This window comes from Lonchura striata, chromosome 13, assembly GCF_050655825.1.
Source record: "Lonchura striata isolate lonStrDom1 chromosome 13, ASM5065582v1, whole genome shotgun sequence".
Lineage (NCBI taxonomy): Eukaryota > Metazoa > Chordata > Aves > Passeriformes > Estrildidae > Lonchura > Lonchura striata.
In genome coordinates, this window is record NC_140715.1 from 9,815,341 (window position 1) to 9,842,476 (window position 27,136).

General features: G+C 43.6%; 1 protein-coding gene across 1 annotated transcript; it reads right to left on the reverse strand.

Annotated features, from left to right (window-relative positions):
- Positions 1–25,876, reverse strand: LOC110481037 (organic cation/carnitine transporter 2). Its single transcript, XM_021549450.4, has 10 exons — positions 25,392–25,876; positions 16,902–17,005; positions 14,240–14,394; positions 12,709–12,880; positions 11,668–11,794; positions 7,108–7,208; positions 4,042–4,256; positions 2,629–2,811; positions 2,031–2,166; positions 1–1,472 (listed from the first exon to the last, which is right to left on the reverse strand). The coding sequence occupies exons 1-10, from the start codon at positions 25,782–25,784 to the stop codon at positions 1,385–1,387; spliced, it is 1,674 nt and encodes a 557-aa protein (XP_021405125.3). The 5' UTR covers positions 25,785–25,876; the 3' UTR covers positions 1–1,384.
- Positions 25,877–27,136: the final 1,260 nt, after the last annotated feature.

Sequence of the window (27,136 nt, forward strand, 5' to 3'; positions counted from 1 at the left end):
TTTAGGCTACAAAGGTTTAGGCTGTTTATTATTATTGTCTTAATTTAACAAGACAGAACAAAACACAAGTGCCATGAGAGAGAAATCTTTCACCACTCACATTTGTCACACTGTAACCAGCATAGCACAAATGAGACACTGTGTACCTATATATATATATATTGTATATTTCAAGAAACACAGGTAATGCCAAACTTCCATAGCACGAGGACAGTTTCTTGGCAGACTATCAACAAGATTTGTGGGTTTGTTGGGTTTTTTTGAACAATTTAAAAGCAATTCACTGATTACATAAGTTAAGTGAATCTTAACTTAGAATGAAAAGACCTCACAGCAATCATATAGTTGACACTTTAAGATTGAAAATCAGGGGTCAGAGATACATTCTGAGTTTTGTTCTCAGTACATTCCACCATGAGGTCAGTGCAGTGACATGATTAATATAAAAATTTACAACTAAATATATTAATTGTGTGCATGTGTATGAGTGGGAAAAACACATAACAAAGACAGGAGAATTGTTTTCATCAACCAAATTGCACAGAAAACATTAAAACAATTTACACATAAAACTAACACCACACATTGAAAAGGGAGAATGCCAAACTAACACAACTCCCTCTACACACAGGTGAAACCATTTGCATTATTTAGAATAAATCCAGCCTGAAAAAAGGCCATATCCAAGGTCAGATGTAAACAACTTCACCAAGAAGGTACAGTTGAACTCCAGCATTGGAATCAAGTGAATTTTGTGAACAAAATTTCAGTGCTAAATACTTCGTGCAAGACAATCCTTTCAGTCTATGCTGAGTTAAAACATAACAGGTTAGAATTGATTCTCAAAATCTTTCTTTGCATCTTTCTCAATTTGGTAACAAATTCAGCACGTGCAAAGTCATTTGAGTAAGATCACAGAGAGGCACGTTGTCATAAACCTTCACTATAATAAATAAGTTTCCTGTCCAGAAACAGACGTCAAGGAACCAAAAGCAATGAGCAACCTTTTCAGGCAATTTTTACCTCTTGATGTAAGCATTAGCTCTGGAGGAGGTTCCCTGAAGAATCCAGGCACCCTGCCAGCCCTTGAACTCATTTTCAAGTATCTTTCAGCTGAACTATATGTGTAAAGTTACAAAAGATTGATCAGATTCTGCTCCATGGTACTACTGCATGAACTGAACCGTGGCTAAAAAATTCTCACTGAAGGCTACAAAGTATTTATGTTCATATAAAAAGAGAATGTAGGAAATACGGTGTTTAAATTAATAAATAAGGTTCAAATTACAGAAAACAAAGTGTTGCCACTAGCCCTTTCTAGAATAAATTTTAGAAGAAAAGTCCATTTAACTTTCAGTCCACCAGGAAAGACATAGGAGTTCCATCAAAAAGCTGTGCTTTTAAAAATCTCTGGATTTTCTTCTTCCTCCTTGGAATCCCTTGTGCTACTAGATGGAGGCCTGTATTCCAACCTGGGGGTTGAAGAAAGAAAAAATAAAATAACTTTAAAAACAGATGAGAGAACTTAGGGGAAAAAAAAAAATCTGAGTCCTGTCTGACATTACAGCCTCCTAATTTTAATATCCTGCTCATTTCATGTGAAAAGGTTCCTTTCTGACACCACATCTATGCTCCTGTGTCACCTTCAATCGGAGCTATGGCAAAAGCCCAAATGTTGTCAGTGCCTTTTAGATCAGCTGGACTAAACTGGAGGAGTTTAGCTCTTCCCCAGCACTTAGGAGACTTTCAGGACCTACAACATGTCCCTATAGCTTGATAAAGCAACACACATTTAAAATGCATTCCTCAGATGTACTTTTATTAAGTCATCAGAGTCAAATGGTAAATTTGGAGCTGAGAGATGTACACATGACCATTTACACTTGGGAAGAGGGACTAAAACTTCAGCTAAACTTTTGTATTTTCAACAGAGTACTACCTTTGCTGCCAAAACCAGCCTCTCCCTCTGACCATACCTAGGCAAGTCCATTCCTCAGAGCAGAGGAGTGTTAAGAGCAGGTGGCACTTACCCTTTCACCCGCAGCATTTGATCAATGGTGTCAGGAAGAGGCATACCATAGCTTTCAGGCAGGAATAGTGTGAGAATTCCTGACAGCACAGTCAGGCTTCCCATCAGGATGTAAGGCAAGAATCGATCATAGGCACCTATGTAAAACACAAAAAAAGAAAAAAAAGAAAGGAAAAAAAACCCCTGCATTAGCTCTCAGTCTCTGATAATTGCCCAGAGAAGCTGTGGCTGCTCCATCCCTGAAGTGTTCAAGACCAGGTTGGACAGGGCATGGGGCAGCTTGGTCTAGTGGAAGGTGTCCCAGCCCGTGGCAGGGAGGTAGAATGAGATGATATTTAAGGTTCCTTCTAACCCAAACCATCCTGTGGTTCTATGGTAATGTTTGTACCAAGGTTTAGGGCTTTACCTGTGTAAGATTTGTGCTTTCAGTAAAAACAAAACCAAACAACCCCCATCAGAGCCTGACATTCAAGGTGTATGTTGTTATAACTGTGGTTGTAGGGATTCAAGGGAGTGGGAATAAATAGCTGTAAGAAGCATCCTTATTGAGGCAAGAGGATTGAGTCTGGTGCATCTCTCCTGCAGCCCAGGTAACTCACCGAGGTAAACAAAGTAAGGTGAGAGGATGCTGCCCAGTCTGGAGGCCATGGAACTTGCTCCAACTCCCATGTTTCTTACTACTGTTGGGTAGAGCTCAGCCGTGTAAACATAAACCATTGAGAAGGCAGATGTGATTCCAAACTTGCCCAACATCACCAGTAGAATAGACAGTGCACGGAGATCTGAAATCCAAACACAGCCAGGACTTAGGCTCCTGCAATTCATTGTATCCCTTAACTCCTTTGTTTGTGTAACTCCTGCCTAATTGACTCCAATACGTGGTGTCTTTTTGCCCTGTAAATATCCACAAACATAAGCAATGTTCTTTTTAAATGTTTTCTTTTTAAAATTACTAAAAATCATCATTTCCATTTTCTCTTGAGAACAGGGCTTCCTGCCAAGTGAAAAATAAGGAGAACAGAGACAGAACTGCTGAGATCCTCTCAGGATTCAGGAGCCAGACCTCTGCTATTGCAAAAAATGCCATATATGCCTTTTTAATAAAGTGAACAAAGTAAGACATTTGAAACAAATTATTTTATTTTAGGTTTCCTAAAAACCTGATTTTTCATTAACATTCTTAGCTACATTCTTAGTTTCATTAACACTCTTAGCTATAATAATTTAATTATAGAAAGTTGAGTTGACTTTAACTGAAACAGTTAAGATTTCAAAATCAAAACAGATCGTATCAATGTCCAATTGACTCAAAGAACAGGGGGAAAAAAACATCAAACCTGAGAATGCTGCACATATATTACCTGTGTAAAATAAGCAAGGCACTACTTGCACATTCTCTTTTGTGTATCTTTGATTTTTAAGTGAGTCCTAGGCAAAACCTTATATTCAATATTGTTATCAGTAATGACTCCATAGCCCTATTAATCTAACATGGTTTGAAATCCAACAAATGTTGCTTGGCCCTCCTTCCCAGTAGCTACACATTATTTTAACTATCAACACTAATTCAGTACAAGCATCTCTGCTTACCAAAAAGACTTTCACAATGACTCCATTAAAAGTAATTCTTTAAACAAGCTCTGAAGTCATCAATAGCTGTTTGGGAAGGGAGTTCTGCATCCCCCTGGTAACTTCCAGTTACCAAATTCTGTTTGGTTTAGTCCTGGTTTTACACCTGACCTTACCAGGGCACCCTGCCAGAGACGTAGTTTAGAGGCAAAACTGGACTACAGTTCTAATCCCAACATCCCAAAGCCAATGATCCACCTTTCAAACTGAAATGAGTGTCCTGGCGTGGCAGTTACTTGTACTGAGAACCAAGGAAGAGGAGCAAAGACAGGACACGAGTGTCTGTACTTAGTCCCCTCAGGACACTTTCCTCCACATCTGCCCCGTGCAAGGTACTGCACGTCACTATCATAGACATGTGAGATCAACTAATGGTTCCATACGTGAAGGCACCAGCTGAATGAAGAGAAGAACACAGCCTCCCAAGAATAACGCAGCAGCCATTGAGTACCGTCGGGGGAGGTTGCGGAGCAGCAGCCAGGAGATGATGTAGGCTGGGACTTCAATCACTGCTGAGAGGAAGCAGTTCACATACACGTCTCCGTGCAAGTTAGGCGTGTCAAGAGAAAGTCCAAAATAGCCAACTGAGATTATCATCCTGAAAGAAACAATAGCAGGGTCAAACAAATCTCTCTTCTTCCTCAGGTTGCCATGAACCTCTTCCACATTTCCATCAAGCACAGAAATGGCTGTGTTAGGTAAAATCAGCATCTGGCAGACTTGTTCACTTCTAAAGCAGCTGAAGTGCTGACTTCAGAAACAGCAAGTTAACAATTAAACCATGCAGATGCTTTTGATCTTTCACACTGTTCTTGAATTCAAAGGAAAAAAAAAATAGATTACCCTGGGAGGAAAGTGATGATCATTCACACTGCAGTAATGCAGTAGCTGCCATTACTATTGTTGATAGGCTTAATCTGAAAATCTGAGCTACTGAATTTTCCTGCTGCTGTGGCCTACAGCAGCTTTCCACTATGTTTACCAGGGAGCTCTGGGTGGAGAGCATTGTTTCTGGGTCATCATGCTCCATGCTTTCTGTATGAAGTCAGAGAGGAGGAGTATGTTATCCTGGCAGGCCCAAACAGCCCGTGAGTTTCTCTGCCATGCTCCAAGCTGGCTGGGCAGCATCCAAATCACACTGGCATGGCTGGCTGCCTGGGCTGGCCAGTGCATCACGACAGAGCTTGGTGGCTGGATCACTGCCATCTCAAATTTGTGCCAGATGACAGCTGGCTTCCATGTAATCCAGAGAAATACACAACTGGCCTTGGAGACATATTCTGTCCTGTCTTGGGAGGTGCTGGGTAGAGAAGGTTAAGCTTAACCAACAAGTATAACGTGGTAAATAAGGAAATAATGGGCAGTGGATTAGGACATGTCCAGGTGCACACATGAGGCACAGAACACTTGGCACTTCATCTCCACCAGCATCTGCCTTATGACAGAACCTGGAGCAAAACCACTGCACAGCACCAAGTGCACCACTGACAAAAGATGAGCTCACTGAGTATCGGAAGAGCTTTCATGGTCCAGTTGCTTCAAATAAAGCTGCTTAGTGTACCTGGGAAAGCATGAAGTGACACAGCTGAGAGTTACCCCCTGCTGCTGTGGTGCCCTGCCCTAAGCCATTCTTCTCAGAAATAGTTCTGCAGTGTTTTACACACCGTGTGCTCCCTGGAGTTATTTTTATATACAAGCTGTAGTGCTGGAACTCCCTTTTGGTAGCAGATTGCCTTAGCTCGTTATATTGGCAAACCTTAACATAGTTATATCTTTTGTAGAAAAACTTCAGTGGTATTTACACATCCTAGGGTGCCAAGAAGCCAAACTTCTTCATCCCTGGTGCAAACCCTGCAAAGGGAATAGTTTAACGGCCTGTTACTTAGTCAAAATTAACAAAACACTCAGCACTATGTAAAGCTGATATATAGCTGTCTGCAACTATCCTCTTTTATACTTTTATACTCTTTTATAGCCCTTTTTTTGTGAGAACTTTTAATTCATGATACAGAATACACCACGGGCTGGAAAAGTATGTGCTGTGAGGAAGCACAGGATATTATATCTTTATATATGGGGAAATTAATTTAAAGGATATTAGGTCACTGACATACAAATTAGAATTGTGAAAAAATTGCCCAACTTAACCAAATGCTTTTCTGCAAGAGGAGGTAAGAGTGTGTAAGTCAACTACAACTCTATGATTCTTCCTGCCTATCATAAAACTTGATTTTTGATGTGGTAAAAAGCCCTTCAGGATGGGTTACTGAATGCAATAGAATGGATTACATACTGTCATGTCAGTGCTTCTCTCAGTTGCTTCATCCTACCAGAAATGCTGGTTCAATTCAAACCTGGGTTTGAGGTTTTGCCTTTGATTTCTACAACCACACACACAAACCTGGCTGTGCCCAGGAGCTACTGCCCCACATCGAGCAGATAAGGAGTAGGGCAGTCTCACTTCCAATCAAACGTTGAGAGTCAGTGACTGGACTTGAGCAGTAGGCCATTATAGACACCTTACTGACATTTCTGCAAGGAACCAACATTACTCTTCTTTTTGAGCTGTTTTTTGCACAAGTTCCCTTCTCAGAGTGCTTGTGGCCTTGTGCTTGGTGATGGGCCAGAGAATCTGGTTTAAATATAAGCCAAATCATCCTTTGACCTACAATGCCACATCATCCTGTATGTGCTGGCAGGTCAGTGGACTGAACTCTGAGGCTCTGCCTCACTAAGGAACATGAAACATTGCTCAAAAAGACAGCATATAAACTTAGTTGGCTCCCAAGCACTTGAGGGACCTTCTTGGTTTGGTCATTAGGTACATGCACTAATTAAACCTCACTTGTACAGCCTCTGGCAGGTTTTCAGTTACCCTCTCTGTTTACAGCTTTACTGAGATTTCTAGTAAAGGAAAATAGCCACCTTTTAATCAAATTGAGCACAAAGCATAGCTTCAGCTAGTGAAAACCAAGCTAAAGATGACAAGTAGACAAAGCAGATGGCAGGAAAATATAGGGAAATCTCAGATGAGAACTTAAAAGGCAGCATTTTCCCTCTAAGAGCCAATACAAAAGAAATTGAAAGATTCTCCCCTAAGTCAGGCATTATGTTCAGATCCCTGGGCAGAAGTTCTCTGACTGGGGGTAGGGTATTACTCATTCCTCTAAAAAGACTTTGTTACAGTCAGAAGAGGAATCAGGCAGCATTCCCACACATTCATTGACAGCTGTTTGGATTCTGGCTCAGTTCAGGATAAGCCTGACTGTTTCAGAAAGGAAACACCAACCCAGATGTGTTCCTACACTGTCACCAAAATTAAGAACCTACGTAACCAGAATGTTGTTGTTTCAGCCAGCTAGTCATTGATTTTTGAGCTGGTTTTGTCTGTATCTCTTTAGAATATCTTAGAATTTAAAGCTACATACTCCTGAATCACACTTGCTTACCAAAGAAGCACTGACATAATTGTGATAGTTAGGATATTTCGAGTTCTTATTAGATCCAAAATGGTGTATGTCTGTTGCTTCTGGGAATTCACATCTTGTAGCTGTAAAAGAGTAAACAACAAAACATGGGAACTTTAACTTCCTGCAAAATAATGATTATGAAACCAAGTCCTACCACCAACTTATACCTCAGTATTTTGATCTGCTGAAAGAGACTTCTAACAAAACACATGTAAGAGCAACTAGTTGTGAAAGTAGAAGCTCCTCTCTCATTTAAAGTCACTTAAAATTTAGACTGAAACTCTTAACTCTCGTGACCAGTGACAGGACTGAAGGGAACTGCATGAAGCTGATTCAGGGAATGTTTATGACGGGTATCAGAGAGAGGTTCTTCACCCAGAGGGTGGCTGGGCACTGGAAAAGGCTCCCCAGGGAACTGGTCACAGCACCAAGCCTGACAGAGCCCAGGAAACACTTGGACAATGCTCTCAGGCTCTTGGTGTGACTCTTGGGGTGTCTTGTGCAGGGCCAGGAGTTGGACTCAATGATCTGTGTGGGTCCCTTCCAATTCAGCACATTCTATAATTCTATAGTAATAATTTTCTTTGCCTGAGGCTTCACAAAACAACTGCTTTTTGTTACTTGAATTATTAAGCAACAGCATTAAATCACGATTTACATGTCACTACTGGGAGGGTTCTTACATCCAGTTTTGAGCACTGCACCTGGATAATCAAGTGCACTCAGACTAGAAGAGAGTAACAAGGATTTGAAAAAAAGTACAGCGTTTCTTTAGCCTAAGGGCCAGAAGACCAAGGACATCTTAAAAGACACAGAATAGTCTTCAAATATCAGGAAAATAAAGTGATAAAGTGTCCTCTAGTCCATTGCAGACACAGCAACAATTAACAAGAATTGCTGCAATAAACTGCAGGAGGGCAGAGTTAGACAATGACTACTCCGAGCTAGATCTAAGAGTGATGTATTCAAACTGAGACAAACTGGCTAATGAGCTGAAGAGTGCCCATCATTATCCAGCCTGTGTTTGAGATTATCTTCTAAGAATATAAACAAAAAGACAACAATCTTCTCCTTTCCCCATTAAACTTTCCAGCCACTCAACATAAAATCACTCCCATGTAAACAATGCAAGGGTATTCATCCACAAAGTATGAAAACAAATTCTCTGCTTGGTAAGACTGAATTTTTTTTTTTTTTTTAAATTTGGACTCTATTTAGACTCCTAAAGAGGGGGACCAAGGTAAAGATTTTTCAAAATATGGAAAAGGTGTTTTTAAGAGGACAAATTCCATTGATTAAAACTATCAGCTCTGATAAAGCAACCTGGAGTTTCTCTAACCTCTGCAGTAACATGAAAATTCTTTCCAAATGATAGTTGGTTCTGAAGGTCTGGATAATGAAACAGCAATCTGGTACACACCAAATTTCTGTGTATTTGCTTTAATCACTCTCATTTTCTACAAAAGCCAAACAGTCCTTTACCTTTGATAGCTTTCAGTCTGCCTGAAGCCAAACTTACATCACACAAACTGTAGTCATTTCATAGCTCACAGCCCTTTCTCATAAATCACATGATATTCCCACATGGCACTATTTGTTGCCAAGAAATTAGAAGAAATAAAAGAAGAAAAAAAAAAAAAAAAAAAAAGAAGAAGAAGAAATAAGCAAGCCATAAAAGAAACCATAAAATCAGGAAGAGAAAAATTCAGTAAGGTGATGAGAAAAAGCTTCCTTGCCTTCTAAAAGCTGGATAAGCAGACAACATAATTTTTACCAGGACAGTCTCTAACAAGATGCTATGAGAGAAGGGCAGGGAAACCAAAATGATGGTTTGAAATTAAACCTATTGTCCAAACATTTCTATCCCTTCTTAACCAACCAGGCCCTCTTTGTGCTCCACAGCTGCTTTGTGATTCATCATCTGCTGGACCTCAACTGGCTTGAAATCTCTGGAGTCAAAATTCTGCAGTTGCTGCTCTCCAGCTGCACAGGCTTGAGGGACTCTCCAACCATAAGCTCGGGTGGCTGCTCCATCCCAAACACACACTCCAAATGAGGAAGGCAAAGGGCCAGCCACATTTCTGAGAACCTCTCTGCAGTATAAACATACTTCCTAAACCCTCACAAGGCTGTAAGACTTCTGCTTTCCAGCTTTTTAGAGAGCCGACACAAGAACAGCATAAATACACCACTGATGCAGATGAGTTCTGCACATATCTTTTGGCCACAATATTACTTTTGCCTTAGAAAGCACAAAGATGAACAGGAGTTCTGCATGTTCATCCAGCTCATTTTCCTTTGATGGTCAGAAAGTTAGTATGTTTTGAAAGCTGATGTGCTAATGTGTGTAAATGCACACCACATTCTCCAGCCCAACCTACTGCAACAGCAGCATTTCCCCTTGTCCAGCATTTCCTGGGACAAAATCCCTACTCTTGCCCCTGCCTTCTGCTCCTTCACTATCCATCCCCATTCAGAGACAGCAAACACATCTGTGTTTCTTTCTAAGAACAAGAGAGAAGATTCCAGGAACAGTGATCTTAGGCAGATGTTGGGAGCCAGAGCTTATTTTCTATTCTCCTGCTGCAGTGCTGGCAATAGATGAGTTTTCATGGCCACAGCATAAGAAAGAAGAAGAACAAAAAGATGTATTCTAAGGAAGATCCAGAGGAAAAGGTATCAGAGGGAGTGTGTTTTCTTGGCATTCTTACTCTGTTCCAGTAAGACCGGGATTTTGCCCTACTATCTCCGAATAAGTCTGCACAAAGAGCTTTGTCTGCACCTCAGCTGACTTCGACACCAGGGAATCTGTTTCAATCTCAGGAGCAAACACCTACAGCTTAATGCCTTCCCATTCTCCTTAGCCCAGAACAGAGGCATTGTAATGCAAACGAATATATTATACTCATTATATATATTATATGTATTTTCACTTAAATGATTGGACTGGTTTGGCATGGCCTGTTTTGTCATGCAGGGGGGCTACAACAATGGCTCCTGTGGGAAGCTGCTGGAAGCTTCCCACCATGTCGAGCAGAGTCAATCCCTGATGGCTCTGAGGATGCTGCTGGCCAAAACTGGGCCAATGAGAGAGGTCGGTAATGCCTCTGTGATAACATATCTAAGAAGAAAATCAAAGTGAGACACACAATTTTTTTCTTCTGGCCAGATAAGAGAAGGAGGTGAGAACATGTGAGGGAACAGCATGGAGTCAGTGGAGCAGGAGAGGAGGTGATCCAGTGTAAGACCCAGTGGAGAGAGAGGGCCCTGCTCCCAGCTGGAGCAGCCTGTCCTTGGAGGACTGCACCCCGTGGAGAGAGACCCACCCACAGCAGTCTGGGGAGGATTGCTGCTCGTGGGGGGGGGTTCACGTTTGCAGCAGGTGTGGTTTGGCCGCTGCTCCTGACAGTGGAGCCACACTGGAGAATTTGACAGAGGTCTCCTGTGGGATGGACTCCACAGCCTCACAGGGGAGGGACTCCTCTCCCTGAGCAGCGGGAGAAAATCTCGGTGATGACCCGACCAAAACCCCCACACCATCTCCCTGTGATGTCAGTGGGAAGGAGGGAGGGGCTGAGGGGAAAAAGTGTTTTAAGGGTTTATTTTGCTTCTCATTTTCCTCCTCTGATTCTGTTAGTAATAAATTCACTTTGCTACTTTTAGTTGAGCCTGTTTTACCTTTGAAATATTTTTCCCAGTCCTTCTCTCACTCATGAAACCTTCATTAATTTTTTTCCCTCTCTACTGCTCAGCAGGAGAGGGTGAGTAAGCAACTCTGACTCTGTGGGTGCCTGGCATTGGGCCAGTGTTAATCCATCACAATCACAGGACACTTTCAACTGTCAACCAACAACTGCCCAGACGGATTCTGGAGATCTGTCAGTGCCCATTCTCCTCGAATACACAAACAGTCTGTCTTGACTTTCTGAGGTCATGTTTGAATGTCTATGGAACTGCTTCTACACCTTAAGGGCACACTTCAGCTCAAAGGAAAGATTTGCAGAGAAAACAGGAGTATGTAGGAAGAAAGAGATGGGAAAGATACCTGTCACTACTTCACCTGAAAGGGACTCAAGTTTTGCTTTCCCTCATGTAGATTAGAAATTGAGGTAGAGTATGAACTAGAGTAACAGTATTTCCAATGTCACTGGCCAGGATTAGCCCTGTGTCATACAGAGTTATATTATAGACTGAATAAGCACAGAATCTGTTTGGTGCAAATATTTAGATCACTAAGCAATAGGTACCTCAAATTCATTATCTTCCCCTGAAAAAGGGAGTTTAAAAGGAAAAAGGGTGGCAGAAAACTGGATGAAGAAGATGTTTGCATTAGGATGCATGTTGGCATTCCTGTGGGAACAGGACCATGAAGGCTTTGCAATGAAGGGAAAGGGTATTGTGCTTTTCAGCAGAAAACAATGATCTTTCACCCACTTGAGGAGCACATAATGCAGTGCAGGCATAACTCCATTCATCTGTATGCAATTAATTGCTTTACATAAAGTCCAGCAAACAACTGGACTGCTAAACACGTCTTACCTCACTAGGGTCAAATATTACATCTGGGGCTGTAATGCCATTAGTTTTTGCAGCTTTTCGGATGATGTCTTCTGCCTCCTGAAACCTCCCCTGGGAGATCAGCCACCTCGGAGACTCTGGAATGACCCTGCAGAGAAGGTTCAGAGTAACAAGCCTGCATTTCCATAGAAAGAACTGCTGAAGGGACCAACACATTGTTCCAGGCAAGAAGATCTTTAAACATGCCACATCTTGCAGGAATTAGTGCAGTGACAACAGAAATCAGATTTACAACAGCAGACTAGTGTAAGGAACAAGACCAGACTAATATGCCCTTATGGATTTCAGAAGTACTGAAGGAATTAGCAGTGACTCAGAAAAAAAGAGCAATCCAAACATTCCAAGTGTGGGATTAGTTTAAGAAATTCAGAAATGTGAACACACAAGCAGCACACTGTAGGTTATTAAACACATTCTTAGAGGCTAACACATATAAAATTAGTAACTGTAAATTCTGTGACAGGCAAATCAGAGTGCAGAATTCCCCAGTCACTGGATTGCATTAGAACCGAGATGATAACACAAACACAACTGCTACTGTAAATGAAGCAACACCACCACCACGTGGACTGTTTCAGCTTTACATGCCCCTCAAAAGTAGTAGTTAACAGCTACAGAAGAAAACACAGAAGTGCCACAGCTGTAGTTTGTCATATCTGTGTCACCCTACCAATGCCCAAAACAACTGGTTTTTCCTTCTGCCCTTATTCAGACCTATACTTAAAAGCCTGTGGATTTCAGTTGGTGCAGAAGTTTTATTGACTTTTTTTTTTGCTTTCTTTGCATGTGCAAGACTTAATTTTACAGAACATGAAGAGTAGGTTTCTTGGGCATCAGTCACATCACATACAATTCCATGGACTGACAGCTAAACAACTGGGCGAGTAAAGGACAACATCATTCTTCACCCACCCATTCCCGAATTTCATTAGCTTCATCATCTTAGAAATCTGCAGACAGGACCTTCCAAAGAGCAAAGCCTTGCGAGTCAGTTATACTCACCACCAGAGCGGGATGCAGAGCAGCCCGGGCAGGGTGAGCGCCAGCAGCAGCATCCGCCAGTCCCGGATGAAGAAAGCGAACAGGGGCAGCAGCATGTAACCAAAGGCGTAAAAGATGCACACACCCAGCGTGCAGAACAGCACACGGACTGACTTGCCAAGGATTTCTGTGCCTGCTCAAAACAGCAAAGGGATTATTAGCATTTTCACTTAATAGCAACCAAGTAACTTAATAAAAATACCCCTAGCAATTGGCTTTGAAATGCACTGCACTACAGAGTTGCAGGACATAGCACTCTGCTGTCTAGTTGGAGAGACACCACCAAGCTGCTTCATGCTGTGATCCTGCACCAGTGGAGGTAATTATATGTGTAAAAGAATGAGAACTGGGCCACATAGCATTTCTGTAGCTCAATATGTAGCTCATATTTCTGTAATTTTATCTTTTTAGCATCTCACATTTTACCTGAGGAGCTGAAATCATCTGACATTCTCAACAGTTAAACATAGCTTGATGTGCAGAATCCTCTCCAGCTTATGAAGAGTGACCAGTTTTTTTAAAGAATAATTCAAATGTGCCTCAACTAAGTTCCCAACCTGTATCACCTTCTAAAAGACTATTTAGTCAAAATTCTCAGTCTTTTGAGCTAGACATATGGAATTCATGTTGGTCACAAAGACCAGGCTACTGCCAGGGGAATTAAATGCATGGACAGGGGTAAGTGCCTCCTCTGAAATGTTTTGGGAAATCAAATCAAGAGACAGAGAGAAAAAAAAAAATCTTTCTTGTTTCCATGGAAATTAAAGAAGATGCCAGCAGTTGCAGCAAGCTATGTGCAGTGAGGTTAGCTAAGTACTACTTCCAACCCTGAACTAGCCTTCCTTGGCTCAGAAATAATTTCTTGCCACCATGTGGTATTTTGGACAGTGAAGTCACTGTAAATAACATTAAATTTTTTTAAAATCTCAGATTAATGAGATAATTCACATTCCCATGATTAAATATGGTCTTAGTTAGCTTGAAAGTATACAAAGCAAAAGTCATGATGACATTTAAATTTTTACTATAGGCTGTTTAAAGAAGACTTTATAAAAATTACTCTACCTATCTTGGTTCTTTTGCAACTTTTAAACAGGTATTTAGACCCCGAAATGGACATCAGAAATCCCAGAAAAATCATAGAATCATGGAATGGTTTGGGTTGAAAGGGACCTTAAAGATCATCTTGTTCCAATCTCCAAAAAATCATGTCTTACATGTATCATCTCTTCCACTAGAAGATAGACTTTACTTCAAAGAGTCGGTTTCTGGGATTTTGCCTCTTTTAGGACAGTAAACCATAGAAATAATTCAAATTGCACCTCTATCAGCTGGAAGCTTCCAACGAGAAGAGAAGTTATTCATGCATGGTGAGGCCACACTCTTAACAGTGTTGCTTGGCAAAACAAATCAACCCTAAGTCAGTACTGAAAAGGAGCAGGAAAAGCACAAGATGAAAGGACACATGCAGTGACCAGCAGGACTTTCATACCAAGAACAAATGCTGCCACGTAGTTAGATATCTGTCCCATGCCAACCAGCACAAACAACACTGAAAACATCTCCCAGCTGGTAGAGAAGACCTGTATGAAACTGAAGCCAGTCTGCATTGCCAGAGTTGCAAACAGCACATTCTTCCTGCCAAACCTTCCATGGACAGATTAAAAAAAGAAAGAGAAGAGGAAAAAAAAAAAATGTGATTAAACAACATAATGAACAAAATCTACAGAAACAGAAAAATAAAATTACTTATAAGCATACTTAAGGAGATACAAAACGTCTGCAAAAAGCAGAGGTTCAGGAAATGTGACACAGGCACAACTATACTAAACACATTAAAAACATCACTGGCCAAGAGAAATTAATATTCTAAGGGCTGCTAGTATGTAGTATCTTCAAGTATGTGCTGGAACACTATTCCTTTCTTACTGGTAGTATGAGCAGCGAAACAAACCATCAGGAATAAGTAACTTAAAGTGCAAGAGTATCCAATGCTTCTCCTCCTCCAAGGAGCACATGGTCCCTGACAGATCAACAGGTTAAAAAAAGAAAAAGAAAAAAGCCTTATGGAAGAGAAGTAAAACTCAGATTTGGAAGATTCTATTGGCAGCCAGTGATGCTGTGCCACAATCTTCACTGCCTTTGGTTTAAGTATGAACAAATTAAGGGATTGTAGAAGACCTCCTGATGAAGTACTAACAAAAACCCAAAAACCAAAGAGAAAAGAAATTAAACTAAACTCAACCTGTCAAGTTATTGCAAGAGTGTTTGCTGCTGTCCTGGTCCAGGCAGCCCCACACTGCAGGGACAGGATGTCTGAGTGCAGGCTTCACAGCTCCAAAGTCCTGCTGACCTGCAGATCTACAGCTGGTGTTGTGGGCACCAGGTGGGTCACAACACACAAAGAACAGACTGTTACTTGAAACCCCCAAATATTTTGTCAACCTTCATGTCTCAGGCCCATTGCAGTGCAGGACACTGCAGGCAGCTTTGCTGGAGCATTCTCCTCATGGAGAGGAGCTAGAGAAGGAGCTTGCTGTCCCTCAGTGGCTACAGGTATGGGCTGCACCAATGGCCTCACCTGCGCCTGCAGAAGGTCTGTGCTACCAGGGGAAGGAGCTGCAGGAGCCTGCCAGGGGTGGGAAGGTGGGAAGCTCATGGATTCTGGCACCAGAACAGCTCCTGCTTCACCTGCCAGGCAGCCACCATGGGAGATGCTCAGGATCCTTGTAGCAGACAAGGAGCTCTTTGGAAAGAAGCACCTGAACCTTCTGAAGCAGCAGCACCAGGAAAAGGTGGTGAGACACACAGGGAAGAGGGGAATCACCCCTCATTCCCTCACATGGGAGGGCAGCAGGAATCCATGGAGCTCTGCCTGGGGTGAGTGACAAGCCAGCTGGGATCAAGGGTTGGGATTAGCAGGGAGGCCAGCATGGGTGCTGGGTGTCTGCTGCAGCCACCTGCTCAGAAAACAGCAAACAGGACCTGCTGCAGAGCACCACAGGAAACCTCCTCGTGTCCAAAGGGCTGGCCATCACAAGGGCTTTGAACACTCCAGGACACAACCCAGGAGCTTTTGGGAGCTCATCAGTGATGACTGCCTAACAGGAGCTGACAAGGCATCCACTGCTGGACCTCACCAAACAAGGGTGCACTGATGGGGTGCGAGGCCAGCAGCAGCCTGCGGGCTCTGCTCTGGGAAAGAGCAGGATTGAGAGGGGAGGAACCAGGCAGGATCACAGAGAGAGCAAACACTGGCCTGCCCTGGGATGTTTTGGACAAAAACCATGGCATATAGCTTTGGAGAGAAGTACAGGAGGCCTGGTTAATTATAAAAGCTCACTGTCTCTCAGCTCGAGGTTGGTCCAACCTGACAGGCAGGAAGCCAGGGAAAGGCCCTAAATGATGCCACAAGATTCGTGGCATACAGATTATGTTTCAGTGAAACAGAAACTTTGCAAATACCAGCAAATTAGAGAACCATATATTGTTCTCAGGGAATCAGAAAGAGCACACAATGTATTGTACAGCAAATCCCAGGGAGGGAATCAGAAAAACTGAGCTTTACAAAATACAAACAACTGTTGGCATGACAGAAATTAATGGTATCTTCCTTGTTTTTTTAATGTTTGTACTAATAAACAAGAAAGTCTTGCTTCTCTGGAGTACAGCTGAACAGCATTTATGCTTCCACAAACACAGATTATTGGACTTAAATGCTGTAATTGATGATGAGAAAGAGCAGCTATAGTTTATAAAAATAAAAATTCCAATTTAAACTAAAAAAAAAAATAAATAAAAATAAAACAAGCCTCAGGGATCCATCTGAACATACTCCAAAATAAGTAGAAGAGAATGTCATTGATCAGATTTTTCCAGACAAAACTCATCTCCAGTGTTGTTTTCTGGTATAAGAAACCAGTTTGCTGTAGTGACTTCGTTGCAAGAACAAGCAGATGTAGATAACAACTGCTAACAATCTTTGTAACATTCTGTTCTAGCTCAGCACATTTCCCTACACACTCTGTGCACACTCAGGTTAGACAGCCACAGAACAGATAGGTTAGCAGTTGCAGAAAGACACTAGTAGGAAAGCTGCTATACAAGAAATGCCTACAAATGAGCATCAAAGAGCTCTGGTGTATATACTTTACTTGTCTGAGAGCTGTCCTGAGATGAAAGATCCCAGCAGGACACCCACAAAGAACAGGGAGGTGCTCAGGGGTCCCTTCCAGTCGTTGGCACATACGAGATTCCACTGCAAGGGAGAGAGAATTGGAAAAACTTTTAATTAACAGGATTTCCCCTCCCTCATAAACTCTGCTGAGCTGGGTTTGGAAGGAGTGAGAACAGAATTACAGAATAGTTTGGGCTGTAAGGGGCCTTAAGGACCATTTCATTCCAACCCCTGCCATGGTAGGGACACCTTCCCCTGTCCCAGGTTGCTCCAAGGCCCATCCCACCTGGCCTTGGACACTTCCAGGGATGGGGCAGCCACAGCTTCTCTGGGCCTCCCCATCCTCACAGGGAAGAATTTCCCCCTAATATCCAATATAACCCTGCCCTCTGTCAGTATGAAGCTATTCCCCCTTGTCTTGTCACTGCATGACCTTGTAAATAGTTCCTAAACTTGATCTCCCTGCATATAGTAATGTTTCCCATTAAAAATTCACATTCCTAATTCAAGAAAAATTGAACTATAGCAACAGCAATATAGAAAGAAAAATATTACATTTTAATATGGTTTTGAGAGACAGGAGACTGCTCATTCTTCACTGGGAATCTAACTAACGTCAGTTAGAATCTCTGAAATACAACTTGAAAGATACACCCAACCAACAAAGATTTCCAAAATTAAAACAAAAATGAGGAATAAAAGAAAATATTTATTAAATAAAGTCTTCAATATTTTTCAAGATCCTACCCAGCTCAGTCAGATGTTTTTGAAACAGCATTCATCTTATTTTTCCATCTACATAAACAACTATTATTAAAAGACTCTTAGTTCTATTTTGGTTTTCTGGGGGAAAAAATGTGCAAATATTAGAAGAAAGGACAAAACCCAGCAGGGATCCCTCCTCCCCTCCTTCACAGCTATGTTCTGACTGGAGGATATAAAACCAGTTTCCCAGAGCTCTCCCAGTACCTGCTGCCAGAAGGCAGGTGCTGCAGCCCTGCAGGAGAGGGACTGGGAGCAACAGATGCTTCTGATGTGAGACCAAACCCTCCTGAGCATAGTTATTCCAACAGCTCCCTCAAGGCCCTTGTGATGTTTTAGCAATGGAAAATTTTAGGTTTTAAAGGCCAAAATGAAAATATTCACCCTGACCTGAATAATTAATCCTCCTTGTCTCCCAGTTACAAATAATTGAGTGTTATTTTTTTCAATTAATTGAAGGGAACACCCTACAATGCTTTGATCTGCTCCATAACAAACTGCTGTGTGCTCCAGCTCCCCCATCCATCTCATGCCTAGTCCCACACATGGGAATGCTGGTGTCTCACTGTCTGCCAGCCCCATCTCCTCAGCACTGAGCCTTTGACTCCAGGAATCTCACAGCCCTCAGCCTGTTAACAGCCACGCTACAGCTACAGCCTAGTCCATATTTTAAGGCTGGAGGATCACTTAAAACTCTGCACAGAATGAACAACACCAGCAATGGCCTTCCACTGCCAGATTCCCATGTCAAAATACAACTGAGCCATTGCTTATTTCATGGAATAGCACCCAGTTTTGAATTAGAACTGGGAACTGTTCCAGAGATGAATTATGGTCATTCACACAGGCTACACTCTCACCAGCTATCTTTAGCTGCCAGCCCTTACATTATCTTAATATTTATAAGACAGTCATAGTAATTACTATTGTTAAAGTCAATATGCACCTTTTTCCAATTTGTAACTGTATTCACGTAATTTCATAACCTCTCCATTGATAAATCTGTTTGTGATTTTCTGTCTGAAAAATCTCTCCATCAGATTTCACAACCCTCAGCATTTCCTCCCCAGGCCTTTCCAGCCTCACAGCACCTGGAGCTCAGGTAGCAGCACTCCAGGCAGTGCTCCAGCACATCCCACCACCACCACCAGCATCGATTTGGTATCATTACAGAAGTCCCTTCCAGAACTGTGGCTTTCTAATGTGTTAACAAATGTATCCCACTCATGGTAAGGAACTGAACTTAGTACACTTATCAACACCATTTAGATTATGAACTATAATTCACATTTAAAGTTAAATCTGTATTTTTCAACAAAAGCTATACTTCATTATAGATTAAAGAAAGCTTGAGCCTGTCATGACCACAGAGGCTAAGCCAGCTAGGAAGCTTCAGTAAAATATACCTGGAGACTTGGAAATACCAGTAAATGATTGTTATAAAACTTATAATCTATACAGACCAAAGGTTTCAGTGGTTATCATATGCCTTTATATGACAACACCTACCAGAGAAACAAACAGCACAAATACAAATCCTGCTGTCATAAAGACTTGCCTACTCACAAAAAGTTCTCTTTGTATCAACTACTGCAGTCAGACATCCTGAATAACAGAACTAAAATCTGTCTTGGTGATTAGTCTGTCATTACTAAACAGATCACACTTTCCAGCTGATCACCCTGTTCCTGTGAGTTCACCATCTCCTTTCATCTGTCCTACACCCTGCACTTTGGCACAAGGCTTGAACAACACTTGGGTTTCCGGACACTGGCATGTTTGTGTCCTATAACAAACATTTTCTTCAGATCACTGAGGTGGAGACCTTTCTTGGAAAAGTTCATGGTATTAAAATGTTTAGCACAGCTCTGCCAAAACCTTCTTGCATTGGCAGGTGGAAACATACTGGGCATTCTAATGTGGCAATGATTACCAGCTTGTTTTTCTGGCCTCTCTGTTAAAGCACAGTGAGGAGCTGTCATGCTGAAGACCACTTGAACCAGGCATCAAAGTGAACTTCAACATCAAATTTCCAAAGCAGAACTACCTTGGTTGTACAATACCAGTTATTTACAGACTCCACAGAAGCACAACAATTAGAACAAAGGGATTTTAAGGTCTGTTACCCTTTGCCCCAGTAAATAAATGTTGAAGTCTTCAACTCATTAATGATACACCTATAAGGTCTATTTTAGTACTTGGCAGTGATGATGGCATCATCCTTCCAGAATCATTTTGCAACCATACCCTTCCCTTACCTGCACGTTGTCCAAGAGGAAGTCACCAAGGCAACACTGCTACATCAGCATGGCAAAGATCAAGTGTGCCAGTAGTTACTAATCAACTCCTGCTGCTGGTAGTGCTGTGTGGACACAGCATACTGTCACCTAGTACTCTAAAATCATGTGCTATTTTCACTTCTTAGTATCTTCTGAACTAGCCTGCTAGCTGTAACAGCCTTTGCCCCAGTGAACAAGATAAGGTTAACCTTGGCAAGGTATCTGGGCTTCAAACAGCAGAAAAACATTCCCACCCTGTTTTCGAAGAGCAGTTGCTGATTTTGAAGCATCAAGTTGCTCAACACTGGTACCCAACGGAACAGAGCATTCTTGATCTATTTTGTTATTACTTTAGGACATCCTTGCAGGTTAAACTTGTATTCATCTTACAGATGTATTTAAACTTGTACTCATCTTATAGATGTTTTGTGATTTTTCTACTTCCCAGGCCATTCATCAGGCTGGGGAGATGTCTCTCAGCAGCCTCACACCCAGCACAAATGCTCACTTGTGTGCTGGAGCTGAGCTGTGCTTATGCAGCTCCATAGGCAGATCCTTGGCTGATGCCAGTCGCTGGTGAGGACAGCTGGGCAGAGGGGATGGGGACAAGGGACAGGCTATGGAGATGGCCAGGAATGTGGACAGCTTGGGTTAGAAGGCAGGGGGACCAAAAAGGAAAGGGACTGAAGCAGTTGCTTCTCAAGCAGAGGTTTGGGGCCCAAGTATCAAACACTCCCAGGCACTTACAGCCATCACTTACACACCTCTCTAGGAGAGCACCTTCCAAGTTCTGCTTAATCTCTCACATGCCAGCAGCCTGGAACCATGTCTCTGAATCCCTTACTAGAAAGGCAAGCCCAGTGACAAAACTGAGAATAATAAAAACTCTATAAATTACTCCATCAGATCTCTTCCCTCACACAAACTCAAGACCCTTCCCTAAAGCCACTACAAGAACCCTAAATAATGCTGGACAAAAACCTTCAAGAGCCTCACCTGGTTATACTCCTGTCCTACAAGGCAGAGCCTTAGAGACAAAACAATTTTTACAGCTACAAGATACTGTGTCTCCACATTCCTTCATTTTTTTAAAACTCTTTTCCTCTCTTGCTCAGAATAACATGTATAAATGAAAAATTAAGTGGCAAGTTCCGTGTATTAATATTTTCTTTTTAAAAATCAAGACTTTTTGAAGCTGGCCCAGTACCCTGTATTCCCTCCTTCCATTGCTTCTCTTAGCAAGTAGAGGCAGGTTCTTCAAGAAATCTCCGTCCCATAGCCAAGTACTGAGAACCTTTGAAGCTGAATGTGATTTTGTTTATATCCATACAACTATTCTCTGCTTGTACTCTCTATTGAGAGCTGTGAGTGTTATTAAACACCCTTTCCTCTAAAAACACGTTTGTATATTCAAAATACTTAAAAGGTCTGGATGTTACATTGAAAATTATTATCTAAAGCAAACAGAAGTCTGTGTCTACAAAATACGCATTCTGCTTAATTTTCACTCCTCTAGTTGTTTTACATTTTTTACAGAGATAAAGCTTGCATAGAACAGGAAGGAAATAGACCAATATTTTACAATTCCAGTGCAGAAATGGAACTGTTCCCCATACATCACATTTTTGAGATAGCTGGAGAGAAAGGAAACAAGGGCACTGCCATCACCTGAGGTAAGTTTGAATTTAAAAGTAAAGGCAACATAAAGGAAATTTTACCTTGTCACTAACTGTCCACAGTGCCTCTAAAAGAGCACTGTTTCCATTTAACAAGATCAATTGCAGGCCTACTATTCTTTAACAATGTTAACCTTACTTTATGTTGTGATGTCAGAAATAGCTGTACTTTTTACAATTCCAAACACTACTGCATGATGTGCTTTTTAAATCACACCTTGAAAAACCCAGCATTTTGCGAATACCTTTGTTTATTTGTCAGACATTTGTATTTACTTACTAAACAAAAACCAGACTTTCTTTTCCTTCTTCTGACAAGACTAGTAATACTAAGCTTTTGCAAAGCTGCAAACAGCTTTTTCAGCTCCTAGGGCTCCAAAGTTATGAGTATAAACTTCATCTACAGTGATAAGCAGATATTAACCCACAACAATAAAAAAGAAGCACCTGTTTTAAAAGATGATAAATAATGGAGGTGACTAACATTAATGAAAAGATGGGTGAGAGCTGAACCTGGATAACACAAGGTTGATTTACAATTTAGCTGCTGGCCCCACTCCTGCAACAGCCTGATCTAAAGCAAGGTGTCCCTAAAGGAAGGGGGTTGAAATAGGTGATATTTAAGGTCCCTCCCAATCAATAAAAAACAGTCTATGATTCTATGACTCTATAAATTACAACATCTAGCATAAGTCTGTGTTTTTATTTTGGTAAAGTGAAACAATACATCCCTCTGTCTTCCAGCAGGGTGAACATGGAAACCTCTGGATACCCAGCTGTGCCCCAGAGCCCATTGGTGTCCTGCACATGTCACTGCTGCAGTCTCCCCTGGCTTCCTGCAGCCCTGGCATAACCCACTCATCTCCAGGGCCTGTGGTCTGACAGCACAGCAGGGCACTTGGATCCCTGGGGTGTGCAGAATGGAAACCTCTGGGCCCTTGTCTCTGCCCAGAACTTTCCCTCTCTGAACACCCAGACAGGATGGAGCACCAACTCTGCACATAACCAGCCTCTAGACACCTGGCAATTCCCACCATGTCATCCTTCCTCTGCAAAAGCCAACAGGCCCAAAAGTTTGCCAACAGCAAAACAGGCACAAAGCATGCAAAAATCTGGCATACACCACCTGCACTGATTTCAAGCTGATGAACAATACAACACCTTTTTAGAAGCTAAGGATGAATAGGTGTATCCAAAATTCAGCATCTGTTTATGGTTCACTGTTTAAGAATTACTCTTGTGTGAACTAAAATGTTCTGACTGATGTATCATCTAACACCTCATTATATCATATTTCTAGTGCACTCATGCCCTTAACTGCACTGCTGAATTCTACTCCTGGTATAGCCCCATAACAGCTCTGACTGCTAGAAGTTAATATTTTCCCTTAATTACTCCTGGTTTAGTCCTTTTACTACCATGTATAAACTTTTACCATTCCTACATTCATTTTTTTACACAGACTTATGGAGGAATTAGAATGACACAGTTGGTTTCTTGAGCCAAAATAAAGCCCTTCTTATGCCCTGAGCTACAGCATTTCAAAAAGTAAAAGACAGAAAGGGATTCTGTTACACCAAGCTGGTTAAATACTGCAGACTGGCTAATAATAACCTTCTGTTGTTAGTCTGTGAGAAAAGAAAGTCTCTCTTCAAGTAGGAGAGAACTGAATGTTTTAAGTCTCCCCTGAAAAGCAGAACCATAAACAAGGTTTCTCTAAAGTCATGAGAGATTCAGCAAAAACCTTTCTTAATCAAAAAAAATCCCCCTTCCCCCTCCCAGTGTCAGCTATGGAAATCTGGGACAAAGGTCCTCATGATTATTCAACATGTTAGAGATATGCAACTAAACACAAGATTAGTTAATCATAAAAGCAGCACCACCAAGCCAAGAAATTAAACAAGTTAAACACTGAAAACCTGTAAGTGTGTGAAAGGCCACAGCTCTTGCAAAACTCCCTCAGATGCATTCATATTAGAGGAGAAAAAAATACTGCCTCAGTGTATGATGCCTGGGCAGACAAACATTGCCTCCCACGGGCACGGGACATCTGCCAAGTCACACAGACAAGGAGCCAGGCCTGGGCAGTCTCAGCACTGTGTGAGCAGCACCCTTTTCTTATAGACTGTAAAACTCCTGCACCATACTCCAATAGCTCAAGACATTTTAATTAACATCAAGCCAAAGCTGAGTGAAGCTCTAAAGAGAAAGCACCAGATCTAAGCCAGGATCACAGCACAGCACTGAGAAGAACACCCATGTGCCCCTGTGAAAGGTCTGCCCCAGAAGATGCCAACTGCCTGACACTGCCCTGAGAGTACTCAACCTTTCACAACAGCCTTTCCAGCAAAGACTGGAGCTGAGACATTCCCAGCAGCTTTCCTCTCCAGTAAAACAGCAATTCTTTAGGAGCAGATGAGGCAATGCCTTGCACTTGTCAGAATCATTCAAACCCTTGACTGAGTTTCCTACAACTCCTGTGTCACCATTTCTAATCCTCCTTGTGCTGCCATGGCTCCTTAGTGCCCAGATCAGCTTATGGTCCTTTAGTTCTCACACCCATCACTGTCCAAACACTGATCACAGCCCTATTTGCAAAACAAGAAATCATGGCAGGTTTGTTATGGAGCTCCAGCTCCATAAAACTCAATGGGACTGTACAGGCTTTGTGAGCCTTCTGAAAAAGGCCTATACTTGTATTGAAACTCAAGTGTTCCTCAAAAGTACTTCTCAAAACCCATTTCCTTGCTTCTGTGGGTCTGCACAGCTTTCATCTGAAAGCAGTGACAAGCAGCTCAGCTTCACCTTTGGTAAGGTTACCCACAGCCCAGACTTGACGCAAGCGGTGTACCTGCACAGACACAAACATGACCTGTCCCAGCACGTGAGCAGAGACCAAAGCAGAGGCACTGTGGGCACACAGTTCAGAGTCCTTTGAATAAAGCATCAAACCAGGCCTCCCCAACCCGTGCATCTTGCACAACTCAGGGTGACGCTAAACTGTGAGAGTGGTGACACACTGGCACGGGCTGCCCAGAGAAGCTATGAATGCCCCATCCCTACAAGTGCTCAAGGCAAGGCTGAACAGGGCTTGGAACAAGCTGGTCTAGTGGAAGGTGTTCCTGCCAGGGGGTTGGAACTAGATGTTCCTTAAGGCCCCTTCCAACACAAACCACCCTGTGATCCTATGAGTTCTACCATCTTTATTTTTTTTAAAGAAAGAAAATAAACACAAAACTTGATGTTCAAAGAGACATCTCTGTCACACCAAGCTGAACCCAGTGCTGACCCTGCTCCAGCCCCTTGCACGGATACCCGATGAACCAAGATTTGCAGAGTGATCAGTTTCGCTGGATAAGGAAACAGGTTTCACTTGGAAGCTCATTATAGAAACAAACAATGTTAAGGGATTGGAATGGACATTATAAAGATCATTCAGTCCCTGCCACGGACAGGGACACCTCCCACTAGAGCAGGTTGCTCAAGGCCTTATCCAACCTGGCCCTGAACACTGGAGATCCACAACCTCCCTGGACAACCTGTTCCAGTGTCTCATCACCCTCACTATAAAAATTTCCTTCCTCGTTCTTATGCAAATGACAGTGAACAGAAGACCCCAGAATAAACTCGGCATGGCAGGTTTAGCAGCAGATCAATGAGCCGGCAGAGAACGCGGCGGAGCTGCAGCGGCACTGCGATAACCCCGCGGCTCTCCCGGCACGCCGGGATTCCCCTCCCGCTCCCGCGCACCTCGGTGACGATGGTGGAGCGATAGACATCGCGGCTGTACTCCCAGCCGTCCAGGCACGGCTCCAGCTCCAGCGCCTCCAGCTCCACGTCGGAGCCGGGTCGCAGCCCCAGCGCCGAGAAGTTGGCGAGCGCGGCCAGGCGGTAGCGGCGGCAGCGGCTCGGCACCTCCTGCCCGCCCCGCAGCTCCAGCGGGATGCTGGCGTTGCGCCACTCGCCGCTCAGGTTGGCCCCGCGGGGCACGGCGCACCGGTGCTCGGGCGTGCCGGCCAGGAACACGATGGAGAGGCCGTTGAAGCCATTGGGAATGATGCTGGCGCTGAGCAGAAAGAAGATGAGGCGCTGGAAGAGGCCCCATTCGCCCAGGAAGGCGGTGGCCGCGTCGTAGTCGCGCATGGCGAGCGCGGCCGAGCTGCGGTGCCGCGGCTCCGAGAGGCGCGGGCAGGAAGCGGCCGCCCCGCTCGGCCGCGCAGCCCCGCGCCCGGCCCGGCCCGGGGGCGGGCCCGGGGAGGCCGCGCCGCCCGGCGGGGCGGGCCCGGGGCGCTCCGCCCGGAGGCGCGGCGGGGGCTCGGCCGGGCCGGGCCGGGCCGGGCCGGGCCGGGTGCGCCACACGCGGCGGGGGCTCGGCCGGGCCGGGCCGGGCCGGGTGCGCCACACGCGGCGGGGGCTCGGCCGGGCCGGGCCGGGCCGGGCCGGGTGCGCCACACGCGGCGGGGCGGGCCGGAGCCGGCCCTGCGCCCGGGCGCTTTGCGGCTCCCGCCGGGCCCAGGGCTGCGCGACGGCTGCCCTGCCCTTCGTACCTTGCAGTCAGGAACGGCCAAGAATTCCAAATCCAAAGTGGAGGTGAATTGTAGTCAATGAGGTTGGACAGGACCCCGCAGATCATCGCGTCCAACCTATGACCGAACGGCATCTCGTACCTCCCGTGGTGCCGCCGGTGCCACGTCCAGCGCTCCCTCGGACACGCGCGGGGCCGGGGCTCCGCCAGGGCCGTTCCCGCAGCGCCGGCCCGCGTGTGAACCCTTCGTGGGGAGCGCCTGCTGTGGGCTGGTACCGAGCCAGGAGCCTGCAGGCATTGCCCTGCCCATCAAAGCACGGCGGTGCTGCGAGCTCAGCAGTTAAAGGGCTCCTCTGTCACTCTGTGTCACTCTGTAGCACCTTCCCACAGCTGCCCTTGTCCCTTCAGCAGGCTCAGCTGAAGCTGTAAAAAAGCTTTCCTGACCCTGACGCTATTTTCGCAGGCAATGCGTACTACATGCTTGACAAATAATAAATTTAATAAATAATATTCTAATCCCAGGCCCAAAATCCCAGCTCAGTACCTAGCGGTATTGGCAGGAAGTTCACAGAGTCCCATACAAGGCAGTTCAAAAGCTGAATTGCATGACTGCAGAAATTTGATCCTGCTCTTCATAAAGCTAACTCACATTTTCAAGTGTCTTCTTTTTCCCACCACTAACTGATAAAAAAAAAAAATAGTGTACCTTTTACAGCATTTTTGAACACTTGTATTTAAAATGATCTTTTATCCCTGGGTTGGAATCACATGGTTGTGAAAAATCTCAAAGGTGGAAAATGAATGACATAATAGGAGTTAAATCACAAAATCATCCTTGAGCCTGGGTGGGGTCAGCTTCCAGGGATTTGCACCTGAAAGGCAGAAAAACTGTACCACGCCATTAAAATCTTCATGTGTGGAAGAACTTAGTCGGTGAAAGAGCTTATTTCAGGATTTTTTTTCATGCCCA